Below are 17,167 nucleotides of genomic sequence, written 5' to 3' on the forward strand. Positions count from 1 at the left end.
CACACCACTGGCCATGGTTTTGAATTGGACATTCAGCTCATCAGAAAATTCCCAGGCCCTGCCAACCCAATTGTTTCCCCAATGATGCCAGCAGCGGCAGGACAGGAAATCATGGAGTCTGTACCTGTGATGTTAAAATAAACCACATGACACAAAGTTACAAATCACACAACACCAAGTTATAGTCCAACAGGTTTATTTGGAAGCACTAGCTTTTGGAGTGCCTCTCCTTCATCAGGTGGTTGTGAAGGTTAAGATCATGCTCACAGAATTTATAGCCAAAGGAGTCCAGTGTCATGGAGATGTTATACAGTAAACAATTTGAGATTAAAACTTTCATCTTTTATAATGGGATGTGCCGATTTCTGTTCTTTGGTATGTAAATCCCAGAACTTCTTTTAAATAACATTTTCAAGATAGCTCAGCTTTTTGAACAATAGGTGTGAAATCTCAGTGTCCAATGCTATGTCAGACTGACAAACCTTCTGTATAGTTTTACGAAGTTTTACATGGATTCATGCAGTTTTTGAGCAAAATAAAATGAAATTCTGCAAAAACAAATTCACCCAATAAGCTTATATGTGTGCACATGGAGGAGCGACAGATTGAGTGTGAACATGAGCGTGTGGGTGTGATTGCACATGATATAGTGTGTGTGCGCACGCGCACGATGGGATATGTGTGAGAGGGTGTGTGTTGGTGAGTGTGGGGGGTGTATGTGTGTGCATATGAGACAGGGCTTGTATATGAGGGAAGGTTTGCATGGGTGTGTGAATATGTAGGAGAGTATGTGTGTGAGAAAGAGTGAATGTATCATGCATGGGGTAACCTGTAGTGTCACATGAAGCCAAGGGCCTGGTTAAGGCCATCCCATGAGTACCAAACTTTGCTATCATTTTCTGCTCAGCCACTCTGTGTTGCTGCTTGTCACAAAGTCCACCTTGGAGGGTGGTCACCCAAAGGTCCGAGACTGAACGTATCTGACCGCTGAAGTGTTCCCCGACTGAGAGGGCTCATCCCTGTCTGGTGATCACTGCGCAATGTCCATCCATCCATTGTCGTAGCATCTGCTCGGTCTTATCAATGTACCATGCCTAATATCAGGGCAATTGACATCTCCCCTAAACCTTCCTCCAATCATCTTAAAATTATGCCCCCTCATAATAGACATTTCCGTCCTTGGAACAAGTCTCTGGCTATCCACTCTATGTCTCTCATCATTTTGTGCACCTCTATCAAGTCATCTCTCATCCTTCTTCACTCTAATGAGTAAAGCCCAGCTCCCTCAACTTTTTTTCATAAGTAAGCCTTGCCCTCCAGTCCAAGCAGCATCCTGGTAAATCTCCTCTACACCCTCTCTAAACCTTTCACATCTTTCCTATAATGAGATGACCAGAACTGAACACAATATTCCAAGTGTAGACTAAACAGGGCTTTATTCAGCTGCAGCATAACTTTGTGGCTCTTAAACTCAATTCCCCTGCTAATGAAATCCAACACATCATACACCTTCTTAACAACTCTATCAAATTCAGTGGAAATCTTGACAGATCTACGGACGTGGATCCCACACTGCCAAGAATCCGTCCATTAACCCTGTAATTCAAATTTGACCTTCCAAAATGAATCACTTCACACATTTCCAGGTTGAAGTCCATCTGCCACTTCTCAGCCCAGCTCTGCATCCTGTCAATATCCCGTTGCAACCTACAACAACCCTCCGCACTATCCACAACTCCACCAACCTTTGTGTCATCGGCAAACCTACTAACTCACCCTTCTACTTACTCATCCAAGTCATTTATAAAAATCACAAAGAGCAGAGATCCCTGCGAAATACCACTGGTCACCGAGCTCCAGACTGAATACTTCCCATCTACTACCGGCACGGTGGCTCAGTGATTAGCATTCCTGCCTCACAGTGCCAGGGACCCGGATTCAATTCCAGCCTCAGACGACCGTCTGTGTGGAGTTTGCATATTCTCCACATGTCTGCGTGGGTTTACTCTGGGTGCTCCGGTTTCCTCCCAAAGGTGTGCAGTTTAGGTGAATTGTCCATGCTAATTTGCCCATAGTGTTCAGGGATGCATAGGTTAGGTGCATTAGTCAAGGGTAAATATTGGATATTAGGGGAAGGGAATGGGTCTGAGTTATTCTTCAGAGAGTTGGTGTAGACTTGTTGGGCCAAAGGGCCTGTTTCCACACTGTAGGGATTCTGTGATTCTCTGTTTTCTATGGGCCAGCCAATTCTAGATCCAATCAGCCAACTTTCCCTGCATCCTATGCCTCTTTACATTCTGAATGAGCCTACCATGGGGAACCTTACCAAATGACTTGATAAAATCAATGTACACTACATCCACTGCTCTACCTTCACCAATGTTTTTTTTCACATCATTAAAGAGTTCAATAAGGCTTGTGAAGCATGACCTGCCCCTCACAAAGCCATGCTGACTATCTCTAAGCAAACTCTGATTTTCCAAATAATCATGAACCCTTTTTCTCAGAATCCTCTCTAATAATTTGCTCACCACTGATGTAAGACTAACTAGTCTGTAATTCCAAGGGTTAACTCTTTCTTGAACAAGGGAAAAGCATTTCTGAACCACCAATAATCTGGTACTACTGCAGCAAACATTGAGGATGCAAAGATTATCACTAAGGCACAGCAATCTCCTCCGTTGCTTCCTGTACTAACCTTGGGTACATTCCATCTGGCCCTGGGGACTTATCTATCCTCATTTTTCAACATTTCCAGCACATCCTGCTTCTTAACATCAACCTGTTCAAGCATATCAGCCTGTTTCATGCTGTCCTCACAAACAACAAGGTCCCTCTCAATAGTGAATACTGAAGCAAAGTATTCATTAAGGACCTTCCCTACCTCCTCTGACTCCAGGCACAAGTTCCCTCCACTATCCCTGATGGGCCCTACCCTCACTCTGGCTATCCTCTTGTTCCTCACGTAAGTGCAGAACACCTTGGGGTTTTCCTTAATCCTACTTGCTAAGGCTTTTTCATGTACCCTTCCAGCTCTCCGAAGTCCCTTCTTCAGTTCCTTCCTAGCTGCCTTGTAACCCTCTAGACCTCTGTCTGAGCCTTGCTCCTCAACCTCAAGTAAGCTTCCTTCTTCTTCCTCTTGACGAGACAACATTTGTGGAGACAGAATCAGCATGAATATACTCTATTATAAATGTCTCTCAGAGCAAGGAATATGCAGTGTGTCACATGCAGTTTTTAAAAAAAAAATTAAAAGCTTTACATTATGTGTGTATGCAGGATCTGAGTGCCGGCCTACTCCGATCTCCTCCATGGAAGGTGAATGGATGGAGCAATACCCTGAATTATTTCAAAGGGATTTGAGGAATATTTCAACTCACTATTCAAACCTAGGTGACAACAGACAGTGCACTGACGTTATACCGGTGAGTTCTTCATTCCCTTGTCACTCAAAACTCAGGTCCAGATCAATCATGGTATTCCCTCATGATCAAATAGTTGCAAAGGAGATATACACATGATATACATTTACCTGCAATATGCATAAAGGGTGTTTTACTAAAGTTAGTGTGTGGCTAAGCAATGTTGCCACAGCCATCATGACAAGTCTCCTGGAACTGATGGCCAGCATTTTAAGGTTTTAAAAGCAGTGGCTACAGAGTAGTGAATGCATTGGTTGCAATCTTCCATAATTATACAGATTCTGGAAAGGTGGCAGTGGATTGGAAACCACAAACGTAATACCTCTGTTCAAGAAAGGAAGAGGACAGAAAGCAGGGTACTACAGGCCAGTCAGTCTAACAGTGGTTATCAGGAAAATGTTAGCATCCATTATTAATGATGAGGTAGAAGCAGACATTTAGAAAATCATGATATAATCACATGCATAGCCAACATGGTTTTGTGAAAGAGAAATCATGTTTACAAATGTATTCCAGTCTTTGAGGATGAAATAAGCAGGGTGACTGGATGGAACCAGCAGACATGATGCATTTAGATTTCCAAAATGCATTCCATAAGGTTCCACGTAAGGTATCACAGCAATCTTATTGCCTCAGGGTTGATATACTAGCATAGTTGAAGCACTGGCTAAATAAAAGAAAATGGAGTGCGAGGATAAAAAGGCTATTTTCAGGATGGCAAACATTACTTAATGGAATTCCACAGAGTTCATTTTGAGAACTCCACATTAATGCCTTGGATGAACGGACCCAACTGCTTTTATCGGTTAATGCTCTGGATGTAGGAGTGGGAAGTCATGTTGCAGATGTACAGAACATCGGTTAGGTCATTTTTGGAATACTGTGTTCAATTCTGATCTCCTTGCTATAGGAAAGATGTTGTGAAACTTGAAAGGATACAAAAAGGATTTACAAGGATGTTGCCAGGGTTGGAGGGTTTCAGCTATAGGGAGAGGCTGAATAGGCGAGGACAATTTCCCCTGGAGCTTCAGATGTCGAGTGGTGACCATATAGAGGTTTATAAAATCCTGAGGGGCATAGATAGGGTGAATAGCCAAGGTCTTTTTTCCGAGGGTAGGGGAATCCAAAACTAGAGGGCATAGCTTTAAGGTGAGAGGGGAAAGATTTATAAAGGACCTAAGAGGCAACTTTTTCCACACAGAGGATGGTGCGTGTATGGAATGAACTGCCAGAGCAACTGGTGGAGCCTAACACAATTACAACATTTAAAAGGCATCTGGATGGGTATATGAATTGGAAGGGTTTAGAGGGATTTGGGCCAAATTCTGGCAAATGGGACTTGATTAATTTAGGATATCTGGTTGGCATGGACAATTTGGACAGGAGGGTCTGTTTCTGAGTTGTTCAAGACTATGACTCTATAACTGAATAGTAGCCAAAGTTGCTTTATTACAAAAATGGGTAGAAAAGCAAGCTGTGAGGATTGTGGGATTGTGTTCAAATAACAACCGGAACTGCTGAGTGGTGAAAATAGCCTCTTGTATTCAGTAGCACAGCACAAGTTCAAGGTGGCAATAGAATCCCAAAATACATTTCTTACAAAACCTCCTTTATACATAGTTCTTACGTATATTAAATTCCATTGCTATGGTGTTACATCATTTTATCTATAATACACAAAGGTTTGAAGGGCTTCTGTCCTGGGACACAGGAGATGGGTTAACACGTACTAAATACTGGATGCTACTTCTGATGGAATTAAGAGTGTCTGTCCGGTCTGCTTGCATAATTAGGAGGTATTAGTCCTTTTGTCTTTTAAGTTAGTAAATGTTAGCAAAATGCTAGGTCTATATATGCTCTAAATAAATTAGAAATTGTACCTATACTTAATAAAAGAATAAAGGATATTGAACTGATTACTGCAGCTGGTTTTACTATTGTTTACAATTTGCCGGTGTGAGTTTCATTCATTCATACAATTTCATGGAAGTGCTGTTTTGTCAGTTAGTTTCTTAAAGGATTTATGGCCCAGTTAAAAGGTATTTAACAGACACTTACTAATTGGGGAATTTTTTCAGGTCCTGGATATGGTTAGTAAGGGTTGATTAATATTATAATGTTCCGTGAAGACTTGATGGAGATCAGAGAATCCCTACAGTGTGGAAACAGGCCAACAAGTCCACACCAACCCTCTGAGAGTAACCCACCCAGACCCCATCCCCAACCCTATTATTCTACATTTACTCCTAACTAATGCACCTAAACTACACACCCTTGAACATTATGGGTAATTTAGCATAGCCATTTCACCCAACCAGCACATTTTTGGATCATGGGAGGAAACCCATGCAGACACAGGGAAAACGTGCAAACTCCACACAGACAGTCACCCAAGGCTGGAATCGAACTCAGGTCCCTGGCACTGTGAGGCAGTAGTGCTAACCACTGAGCCACTGTGCCATCCAGAGAGAGCATAGAGATGTACAGCACAGAAACAGACCCTTCAGTCCACCTCGTCCATGCCAACCAGATATCCAAACCCAATCTAGTCCTAACTGCCAGCACCATATTCTTCCAAACCCTTCCTTTTCATATATCTATCCAGATGCTTTTTAAATGTTGCAATTATACTAGCCTACACCACTTCCTCACACATTCCACACACACACCACTCACTGTGTGAAAAGGTTGTCCCTAAGGTCTCTTTTATATATTGACCCCTCACCCTAAACCTATGCCCTCTAGTTCTGGACTATCCACCCCAGGGAAAAGACTTTGTCTATTTACCCTATCCATGCCCCTCATGATTTTATAAACCTCTATAAGATCACCCCTCAGCCTCCTACACTCCAGGAAAAACAGCCCCAGCCTATTCAACCTCTCCCTATAGCACAAGTCCTCCAACCTGGCAACATCCTTGTAAATCTTTTCTGAACCCTTTCAAGTTTCACAACATCCTTCCGATAGGGAGGAGACCAGAAATGCACGCAATATTCTAAACTGGCAGAACCAATGTCCTGTTTAGCCTCAAAATGACCTTCCAACTCCTGTACTCGATACTCTGACTAATAAAGGAAAGCATACCAAAGGCCTTCTTCACATCATATCCACCTGCGACTCTATTTTCAAGGAACTATGAACCTGCACTCCAAGGTCTCTTTGTTCAGTAACACTTCCTAGGACCTTACCATTAAGTGTATAAGTCCTGCCCTGATTTGCCTTTCCAAAATGCAGCACCTCGCATTTATCTAAAGTAAACTCCATCGGCCACTCCTCATCCCATTGGCCCACCTGATCAAGTTCCCATTGCAATCTGAGGTAACCTTCTTCGCTGTCCACTACACCTCCAATTTTGGTGTCATCAGCAAAATACTAACTATACCTCTTGTGCTCACATCAAAGTCATCGAAAAGTAGTGGTCCCAGTAACGATCCTTGTGGCACTCCACTGGTTATAGGCCTGCAGTCTGAAAAACAAACCTCCACTACCACCCTCTGTCTTCTACCTTTGAGCTAGTTCTCTATCCAAATGGCTAGTTCTCCCTGTATTGTATGAGATCTACCTTGCTAAACAGTCTCCCATGGGGAATGGGGTCGAATGCCTTACTGAAGTCCATATAGATCACATCTACTGCTCTGCCCTCATCAATCCACTTTGTTACTTCTTCAAAAAACTCAATCAAGTTTGTGAGACATGATTTCCCACGCACAAAGCCCTGTTGACTATCTTTTATCAGTCCCTGCCTTTCCAAATACATGTACATCCTGTCCCTCAGGATTCCATCCAACAACTTGCCGACCACTGACATCAGGGTCACCGGTCTATAGTTCCCTGGCTTGTCCTTATCACCTTTCTTGAATAGTGGCACCACGTTAGCCAACCTCCAGTCTTCCAGCACCTTACCTGTGACTATCAATGATACAAATATCTCAACAAGAGGCCCATCAATCACATCCCTTGCTTCCCACAGAGTTCTAAGGTACACCTGATCAGGTCTTGATGATTTATCCACTCTTATGTGTTTCAAGCCATCCAGCACTTCCTCCTCTGTAATATGGACATTTTTCAAGATGTCACCATCTATTTCCCTACATTCAATATCTTCCATGTCCTTTTCCGCAATTAGCACTGATGCAAAATACTCGTTTAATATCTCCCCCATCTCCTGCGGCTTCACACAAAGGCTGCCTTGCAGATCTTTGAGGGGTCCCATTCTCTCCCTAGTTACCCTTTTGTCCTTAATGTATTTGTATTGTCCTTTGGATTGTCCTTAACCCTATTTGCCAAAGCCATCTCATGCCCCCTTTTTGCCCTCCTGATTTCCCTCTTAAGTACACTCCTACTGACTTTATACTCTTCTAAGGATTCACTCAATCCATTCTGTCTGTACTTGACATATGCTTCTTCCTTTTTCTTAATCAAACCCTCAATTTCTCCAGTCATCCAGTATTTCCTACAACTACCAACCTTTCCTTTCACCCTAACTGGAATATACTGTCTCTGGACTCTTGTAATATCATTTCTTAAGGCTTCCCATTTTCCAGCCACCCCTTTACCTGCGAAAATCTGCCCCCAATCAGCTTTTGAAAGTTCTTGCCTGATACCAGATATCCAAACCCAATCTAGTCCTAACTGCAATTAGCTTTCCTCCAATTTAGAACTTCAACTTTTAGATCTGGTCTATGGTATTGTTCTGTATGCTACACTTATTCAGAGGTAAACACTGCTTCTAACAAGGGCTGATAAGGTGTGAAAATGCAGTAATGGGGTTTGAAAGGTTTGTTTTAAATTTGGCTAGTAAAATATACTACAGAACAATATGAATGAATGAAGCCACGTTATAATAAATAATGTAAATAAGTAAGTAAATAAATAAGTAAAGGGTTATGAATGAATGAACGGGAACCTGGTATTAATGGTTATAGCAAGCTTGTGAGTGAGTTAGTAAAGATAACCTAAAATACAATATCTCACAGGAGGATAAAATAATTTGCAAAGGGATATAAACTGGCTAAGTGTGTGGGCATAAAAATGGACATTTGGAGGCATAAAGTGAGGTCCACTTTGACAGGAAGAGTAGAAAAATAGAATACTACTGAAATGGAAAGGTTGAAAAAATGCTGTGGTGCAGAGAACTTAGGTGTCCTTGTCCATGAATTATAAAATGTCAGCATGCAAGGTGTGGCAAGTAAATAGAGGAGAAAGTGAGGTCTGCAGATGCTGGAGATGAGAGCTGAAAATGTGTTGCTGGAAAAGCGTAGCAAGTCAGGCAGCATCCAGGGAACAGGAGAATCGACGTTTCAGGCATAAGCAAGGAAGAAGGGCTTATGCCCGAAACGTCGATTCTCCTGTTCCCTGGATGCTGCCTGACCTGCTACGCTTTTCCAGCAACACATTTTCAGCTCTGGCAAGTAATTAGAAAGACAAGATGACTTTTTAAAAAATTAATTCACTGAATGTGATTGCCATTAGCTAGGTTTTTTCATTACAAGGAAAATGGAGTATAATAGGAAGGTCTTGCTGTAACAATACAGGATATTTGACGAAGTTGCATCTGGAGCACCACACACAGGTTTTAATGAAGGATTGGAGATAATTCAGAGAAGGTTCAACTCACTGGTTCCTAATAAGTGGGCTTTGTTCTATGAGGAAAGGTTGAGCAGGTTCAGGCCTGAGTTTAGAACAATGAGAGGTGGTCTCATTGAAACATGAAAACATTCTGAGGAAACATGACAGGGTAGATGTTGAAAGGATATTTCCCCTCATGGAGGAATCTCCATCCATGGGCCACAGTTTCAAGACATGTGAATGGAGATGAAGAGGAATTTCTTCTCTCAAGGGTTGGTTAATGTTTGGAATTCTCTTCTCTATCAAACAATGGAGACTGGGCTACTAAATATATGCAGTCTGAGTTGTAAGGATTTCTGATTGACAAGAAAGTCAACGGTCATTGGGGTAAGTAGTAAAGTGGATTTGAGGCCACAAACAGATCAGCCATGATGTGTGGCAGAGCAAGCTCAATGGACAAATTCTACACTTATTTCTTACAGTCACTCTGAAAAAGTGACCCTCTGGGTTTATTTCCAGAACATTCTCCTGGTACATAATCCTTGAGAGAAAGTTGGGTGAGTGTGCAAAGCAATAGCAGATGCAGTAGAGCTTGCATAAGTGTGAGGTTATTCACTTTGGAAGCAAAAGCATGAAGGCAGATTGCTATCTAAATTGGAAGAGGGGAGTGTGCAGCTGAACCTGGGTGTCCTTGTGCACCAGGTGCAGGGGTGAAGAAGGCAAATGGTATGTTGGCCTTCATTGTGAGAGATTTCTAATATAGGAGCAGAAATGTGTTGTTGTAGTTATACAGGGCCTTGGTGAGGCCACACCCAAAACAATGTGTGCAGTTCTTTCTCCTTTTCTAAGGAAGGATGCTCTTGAGGGAGTGCAGCAAAGATTTACCAGGTTGATTCCGGGAATGGTAGGACTGATGTACAAAGAGAGATTGACAAGGATACGATTGTTTTCGCTGGAGTTCAGGTGACTGGGGAGTATCTCGTAGAGACTTATAAAATTCTAACAGGACTAGACAAGGCAGCGAGGATGTTCCTGATGCCGGGTGTGTCCAGAACCAGTGGTCATATTCTGAGGATTTGGGCTTGATCTTTTGAGATGGATGATAAGACGTTTCTTCACCCAAAGAGTGTTGAGCCTGTGGAATTTATTACCAAAGAAAGTCGTTGATATCAAAATATTGAATTTATTCAAGAGGTAGCTAGATATAGCACTTGGGGTGAATGGGGTGAAAGGTTATAGGGAGAAAACGGGATTATGCTATTGAGTTGGATGATCGGCCATGAATGGTGGAGCAGGCTCGAAGACAGAATGGCCTCCTCCTGCTCCTATCTTTGATGTTTCTAAGTAGAGTTGCCAAGGACAATGTGGGCCCCAGTTGGAAAGATAAGGGTGTGAATTGAGAAGAGAAAATGAGTTAAGAGAATATAAAGCTGTGAGTGATATATTGAATATCTGTTCCTGCCTACATATATCTTAGCCACATTGCCAGCTATCTTCTATTCAAATCTGCACATCAAATAGAACACTGGACCCTGACTGACTGCATCCCTAGCTCTCACTGCCTGACTGCTCTTTCTTGCTACAGGAAATGATTATCGAAATGCAGGGCAGTTTATCAACTGCTGTGGATAACCAGATTACAGCGGAGACTGACGTAGAGAGAAAATTCCCAAGCAGTAAACTAACAAAGCCAGGTCAGTGACAACATCACTAAACTTATAGTAAAAGAGCAAATGTTACATTCCAAAAGGTTGTGTAGGTGATGCTGTGACCCCCACCATCAGCATGTATTCTAGCAACGTGAACCTAGGAGGAACTGGTTTGCGTTTTAGCCAAAACATAAAACAGGGCATTGGTTTAGGGTGAGAGAGGAAAGATATAAAACGGACCTAAGGGGCAACTTTTTCACACAGAGGGTGGTGTGGGTGAGGAATAAGGTGCCAGAGGAAGTGGTGGAGGCTGGTACAATTGCAACATTTAAAAGGCATCTGGATGGGTATATGACTAGGAAGGGTTTAGAGGGATATGGGCCAAGTGCTGGCAGATGGCACTAGTTTGGGTTAGGATATCTGGTCTGCATGGATGAGTTGGACCAAAAAGTCTGTTTCCATCTCTGTGACTGTGACTCTATCTGACTGACTTTCAAAATGCCTCAAATACTCAAATTATGAAATAAAAGCAGAAAATATGCAAGTTAGACAATGGTTTTGTAGATTTTGATGCAAGTAAGATTCTCAAATACAGGTGAGTGTATTGATTCCCTCATATTTTGCCCAAACTCCAAGTACCAAATCCAGTCAACTGTCCTTTCCACTAATCCCCAATCTCTAGCATTTTTACAACTATCAGTGCAAAGGGACAGAAATCTTTTTTTAACACCATAGTTATTTTTCCACTGGGTCCCTTGCAGTAGCATTCAAGAGATCAGCCAGTAATTCCCAGGGTCTTTAGAACAATGTTGATGAGGCTGGCAACATGATTGTCAGTCAGCCCTAGAAATCTCCTCCCACAGCACAGTCTGTGGTGGGAACACCAAACAACCAACGGTTTAACTTAAAAGCAACAGATTCGGATTTCACTGCAGATTTTGAAGCATCACTAATATCTCTAAAACACAACTAGATCATAACAGCAGGGACTGGATCGGAGAAATGGGAAAATCCTGAAGGTTTCACATATCAAGCAAGGTGTTGCACATTGTAACCTAGAATGTCTTTGACATGCAGGCTAAAAAGGAGCTATTATACCAGGAAAAGTAGTACTTTGCACCCGAGTCCCAGATGTGCCTGTAGCCGACTGATGAGATGAAAGTCCTGTTTGCCAGCTGTTCTGTACACAATTCCACTCTAGTTTCTAATGGTCTTGGAATCCCAACGGGCCTTAATTCAACATTACATAGTACTTTGTAGGAAATGAGTGCGTCACAGTGCAGCAATTTAATGTGACAAATAGACCTTTAACATGGCAAACTATCTCAAAGTGTTTCACAGAAGATAATCAAAGGAAATTTGGCCAGATGGTGGTAATAAAATCAGTAATAATTTTCCAAACAGTTGGAGAAATACTTGAAGAGGAAAAAAAATTGACAAGGCTAAGAAGTTGTCTAGGGGTGTTGGATTAATTGGTTAGCTCTTTCAAAGTGCCAGCACAGGTACAACATGCTAAATGGCCTCCTCTGTGCTGCATGAATCTAATGTTATATGAGGGAACTCTCAGATATTTGAGCTCCTAAAAGACAGTTTAATGTCTAAGTTAGTAATATGTAATAGAACAACCTATGATTGGATTCCCTGAGCAAGTTGCAGAGTAATCCTTCACCTGTTTTCTCTTTACTGTCACCCAGGAGATGAAGTGCAAATTGCAAAGCAGATTGATGAGCAACCTCTGTGTAGCACCACTGAAATGGGGTCTCCGATTGTGGAACAAAAAGGCTCCACAGTTGCTGAGAGGAATCACCAGGTTGTCTCCAGTATGACCACTGATATGGAGTCTCCGACTGTAGAAAACAAACCCTCTGAAACCAGCCTTTCAGTTGCTGAGAGGAACTCCCAGGATTTCCCCAGTACTACCACTGATATGGGGTCACCAACAGTGGGACAGATACTATCTGATACCAGCCGTTCAGTTGCTGAAGGACGTTACCAGAATACTCCCAGTACTACCAGTGAAATGGGATCACCAACAGTGGGGCAGATACTATCTGATACCAGCCGTTCAGTTGCTGAAGGACGTTACCAGAATACTCCCAGTACTACCAGTGAAATGGGGTCACCAACAGTGGGACAGATACTATCTGATACCAGCCATTTAGTTGCTGAAGAAAGTTCCCAGGGTACTCCCAGTACTATCATAGAAATGGGGTCGCCAACAGTGGGACAGATACTATCTGATACCAGCTGTTCAGTTGCTGAAGGGTGTTACCAAGATACTCCCAGTACTACCACTGAAATGGGGTCACCAGCAGTTGAACAGATACCATCTGGTACCAGCCATTTAGTTGCTGAGGGAAGTTACCAAGGTACTCCCAGTACTACCACAGATATGAGGTTGCCAACAATTGAACAGATACCATCTGATACTAGCCATTTAGTTGCTGAAGGAAGTTACCAAGGTACTCCCAGTACTACCACTGAAATGGGATCACCAACAATGGGACAGATACTATCTGAAAACAGTCTTTTATTTGCTGAAGGAAGTTACCAGGGTATTCCCAGAACACCTGAAATGGGGTTATCAATAATGGGACTGAAGCTATTTGAAAGCAGTCTTTCAGTTGCTGAAGGAAGTTACCAAGGTATTCCCAGAACACCTGAAATGGGATCATCAATAATGGGACTGAAACTATTGGAAAGCAGTCTTTCAATTACTGAAAGAAGTTATCAGAATACTCCCAGTACTGCCACTGAAATGGGGTCACCAACAGTGGGACAAATACTATTTGAAAACAGCCATTCAGTTGCTGAAGGAAGTTACCAGGGTACTCCCAGTACTACCACTGAAATGGGGCCACCAATAGTGGGACAGCTACTGTCTGAAAACAGTCTTTCGTTTGTTGAAGGAAGTTACCAGGGTACTCCTAGTACTATCACAGAAATGGGGTCATCAGTAGTGGGACAGAAACTATTGAACAGCAGTCTTTCAGTTGCTGAAGGAAGTTACCAGGGTATTCCCAGTACTATCACAGAAATGGGATCTCTGACTGCCGAACAGATACAGTCTGGTGATGAAATCAGTCAAGTTACTGGAAGAAATGGAAAGGAAGATCTCAGTATTGCCAGTGAAAATAATGTTCTGAACCTAGATCACCAAAATTCCAAAAGGTCTGAAGACCGTCAGAACAGCACTGACATAACCACAAGAGTTGAACAAGATTCTGCAGCTCCCAGTGAAGGCATATCCTCACATGTTGCAGAGATGGATCTAAGAGGTGCAGAGATTTAGCACCAATGATGCGTGGAAAATTATCAGTTAAAATTGTTTCTTCTCTCACTTTTTTGCTGTCTCTTTTAATGATATCAAACATGAAGACTTTTGTGATGCTGGTGATAGTCATGATTTGGAATGGTGTAAACTTACATTTGTTATGTTGGTCAAGGTGGACCACATTAACACTGAAGAATGAAATATTCTTGCTATCCATTGTCCAATTCAGGTTTTCATAAGTCAGAAACATTTCACCCAGATATTGAAAGTAGTCACAGCCATGTGCCTTGATTCCAACTCCAGAAAAGCATCCCTCCTGGACCAGAAAAATACTTCAAATAGTAGTAACGTCTGTATCATGATCAGAGGTTCTATCTACAAATTAGTTTCCCCCTTGCTTGCATGACTGCTTTTCCTTATGGGATTAAATATTTTCTGTGCCTATATTGCTGTGTTATCATTGTGAGAACAAATATCCTCTAATATTACATTTATATTTATGTTTTCTCTTTGTGGTTCCTCTTTTTTATTCCTCAGTCTCTACTGATTCTTCATTGCTTTGATGTTATATTGTCTGCACATTATCTTGTGATAATCTGTCTTTATTGATCTACCTTCAGTCTGTTTCTCACTGCAGATTTCTCAGCATCTCAGCTGCTTAGCAGAAAAAGCTATGTGCAACCATGTCACATTTTTACATTTTATATTTTTAAAAATTATTTTGAAGTGAATTCTCAGGATGTGTGCATCACTGGCATTAATTGCTTATCCCAGTTACTGTTGAGAAGGAGGCTATGACCCAATTTTTGAACTACTTTTTGGTACAATCAAACAGCTTGCTAAGATATGTCAAGGTCAACTAAGAGGTCAATGATCACTGTGACACTAAGATCACTGCCAAGAGACAAGACAGAGATTGCCTTTCCCAGAACACATGATTTCAATGTGTTTGCTTCCCTGTTATGATAATTTCACAGTTCTCTGTAACACAATTACTTTTGTTTGTAAAAATATTGGAATACAAATAAACATGGATATTATTTTAAGTTTACTTACTGGTACTTAATGTGATGGCTTTGAACAGCAATGCAGTGGACTTAGCAGTTATCTCAAGCACTTGTCACTGTCATAGTTAATGTTCATCCTGGCTCAATATTCATTGATGTTTCTGCAGAAATTCCAACTTCATCTTATGTAAACTGTACTAAATAGCACTAGCAGAGACTTTGGTGCATTAATGTACAGGCAACAATGATTTGGATGAGCGCATCTTTACAGAGTGTGGAAGAACCAAGCCTTTGTGGAAGGGTGGCCAGTAGAGGTATTAAATATCAGGTTTTGGAGATGCCGGTCAATGTATGCAGTTTGTAGTAGGGAACATTGGTAATTTTTTTTTCATTATTCATTCACAGCATGAGGGCGTTGTTGGCTAGGCAGCATTTATTACCCATCCCTAATTGCTCAGAGGGCTGTTATGAGTCAACCATGTAGCCACGTCACATGTAGGTCAGACCAGGCAGTTTCCTTTCCTAGAGGACATCAGTGAACCAGTTGAGTTTGTTCCCAACAATCGACAATGGATTCATGATCACCATTATATTTTTAATTCCACATATTTATTGAATTCAAATTCCATCATATGCAGGATTTGAACCCAGATCCTCAGAACATTATCTTGGTCTCTGGATTAATGGCCCAGCGATAATACCACTAGGCCATCAGGGGTGGCTCAGTGGTTAGCACTGCTGCTTCACAGTGCTAGGGACCCAGTTTTGATTCCACCCTCAGGTGACTGTGTGTGTGGAATTTGCATGTTCTCCCTGTGTCTGCTTGGGTTTCCTTCCACATTCCAAAGATGTGCAGGTTCGGTGAATTCACCATGCTATATTGCCCATAATGTTCAGCAATGTGTAGTTTAGGTGCATTGTTCAGGGATAAATGTAGAGTAACAGGATAGGGGGAATGGGTTTGGGTGGACTACTCTTGGAGGGTCAGTGTTGACTTGTTGGGCGGAATGGCCTGTTTCCACTCTGTGGGGATTCTATTCTATAGCTTCCACGTAACTGGTAATATGTAACTGGTAAGACAGGGCAAAGTCCCTTTCTTGCTATTGGCAATCTTAAAACAAAAATCCAGAAAAATTGTTTGCTGTGCAGGGGAACAGAAATTTGAACATTTTAAGATAAATAAAATCAGTTTAAAAATGACAAGATGTTTTCAGTAAATTTGAACAAAACTCCCTTCCTCTTCAGATTAAAGTACTGCAACAGACAAGTTCTTTGTAGATTCTAAACTACCAGAAATTGGGGAAATCAACAAAATGTGCATTTCTTGGGAAATCATGTCACCAGATCTACCCATAATCATAAGATATCACACATAAGAATAATTAAAACTCTGCCTTTCAGTTTTGAATACATTTCCAAGTTTTGATGTCAGAAATTGCATCTTTCAAGGGAGAAGTTTAAACACTACATTCCTCTCATTTGGAAATAAAAGATTCCATCACAATGACAATTTATATTTTATTTCTGACATTTATTTCATTGTAAATTAGAGAATCTGACAAATTTTCTACCCCAAGAACCTACTTCCAAATAGGAAAGTTGTTGCAGGAGTCTGGTGTTAGATGTATTATGATGCTTGGACCCTGGGCAAGATTCCCCAGTTTGTTATGGTTCCAGACAGTTTGTCCAAGTTGTTAAGCCCCTTGGTGAAGTGGGAGGAGGGAGGGAAAATGAACTGCTTTTTCCTATTCATGCAACCCATGTTGGCCACAACAAGTTTAATTCAAAAGCAAATCCTTTCTCTTGTGGATGCCTTTCTCCCAGACTCAAATGAACTTATGTTTTTAAAGGAATAAATTTAAATGTGCAAACAAATAATGCATTTAATAATTACAATACAGTGGTGGAGGCTGGTATAATTACAACATCTAAAAAGCATCTGGATGATTACATGAACAGAAAAGGTTTAGAGGGATATGGGCCAAGTGCTGGTAAATGGGAGTAGATTAATTTAGAGTATCTGTCAGCATGGACGAGTTGGACAGAAGGGTCTGGTTCTATGCTGTACATCTCTGATTCTATAAGAATAATTAGTAACGCAGCATACAGATTAGAAACAAAGTGCAATCTAAAACATAACAATTTTAGAAAGCAGATAAAGCAAATTTCGTTTTAACTAGCATCTTACAAACCGGCATACTTGATAAAATGGCAAAAATTATATACCTAAATTCCTGATGTTAATTG

The 17,167-nt window shown here is 41.4% G+C and overlaps 1 protein-coding gene across 1 annotated transcript in view; it reads left to right on the top strand.

Annotated features, from left to right (window-relative positions):
- Positions 1-14,937, top strand: part of LOC122564604 (uncharacterized) — a 53,909-nt gene extending 38,972 nt beyond the window's left edge. Inside the window, exons 9-11 of the mRNA XM_087998690.1 lie at positions 3,280-3,425; positions 10,576-10,684; positions 12,334-14,937. Coding sequence (XP_087854816.1) covers positions 3,280-3,425; positions 10,576-10,684; positions 12,334-13,931 — 1,853 coding nt within the window. The 3' untranslated portion in view covers positions 13,932-14,937. The remainder of the gene's footprint in view (positions 1-3,279; positions 3,426-10,575; positions 10,685-12,333) is intronic.
- Positions 14,938-17,167: the final 2,230 nt, after the last annotated feature.

This window comes from Chiloscyllium plagiosum, unplaced genomic scaffold, assembly GCF_037043375.1.
Source record: "Chiloscyllium plagiosum isolate Xiang-an unplaced genomic scaffold, Cpla_swu_hap1 HiC_scaffold_21, whole genome shotgun sequence".
Classification (NCBI taxonomy): Eukaryota; Metazoa; Chordata; class Chondrichthyes; order Orectolobiformes; family Hemiscylliidae; genus Chiloscyllium; species Chiloscyllium plagiosum.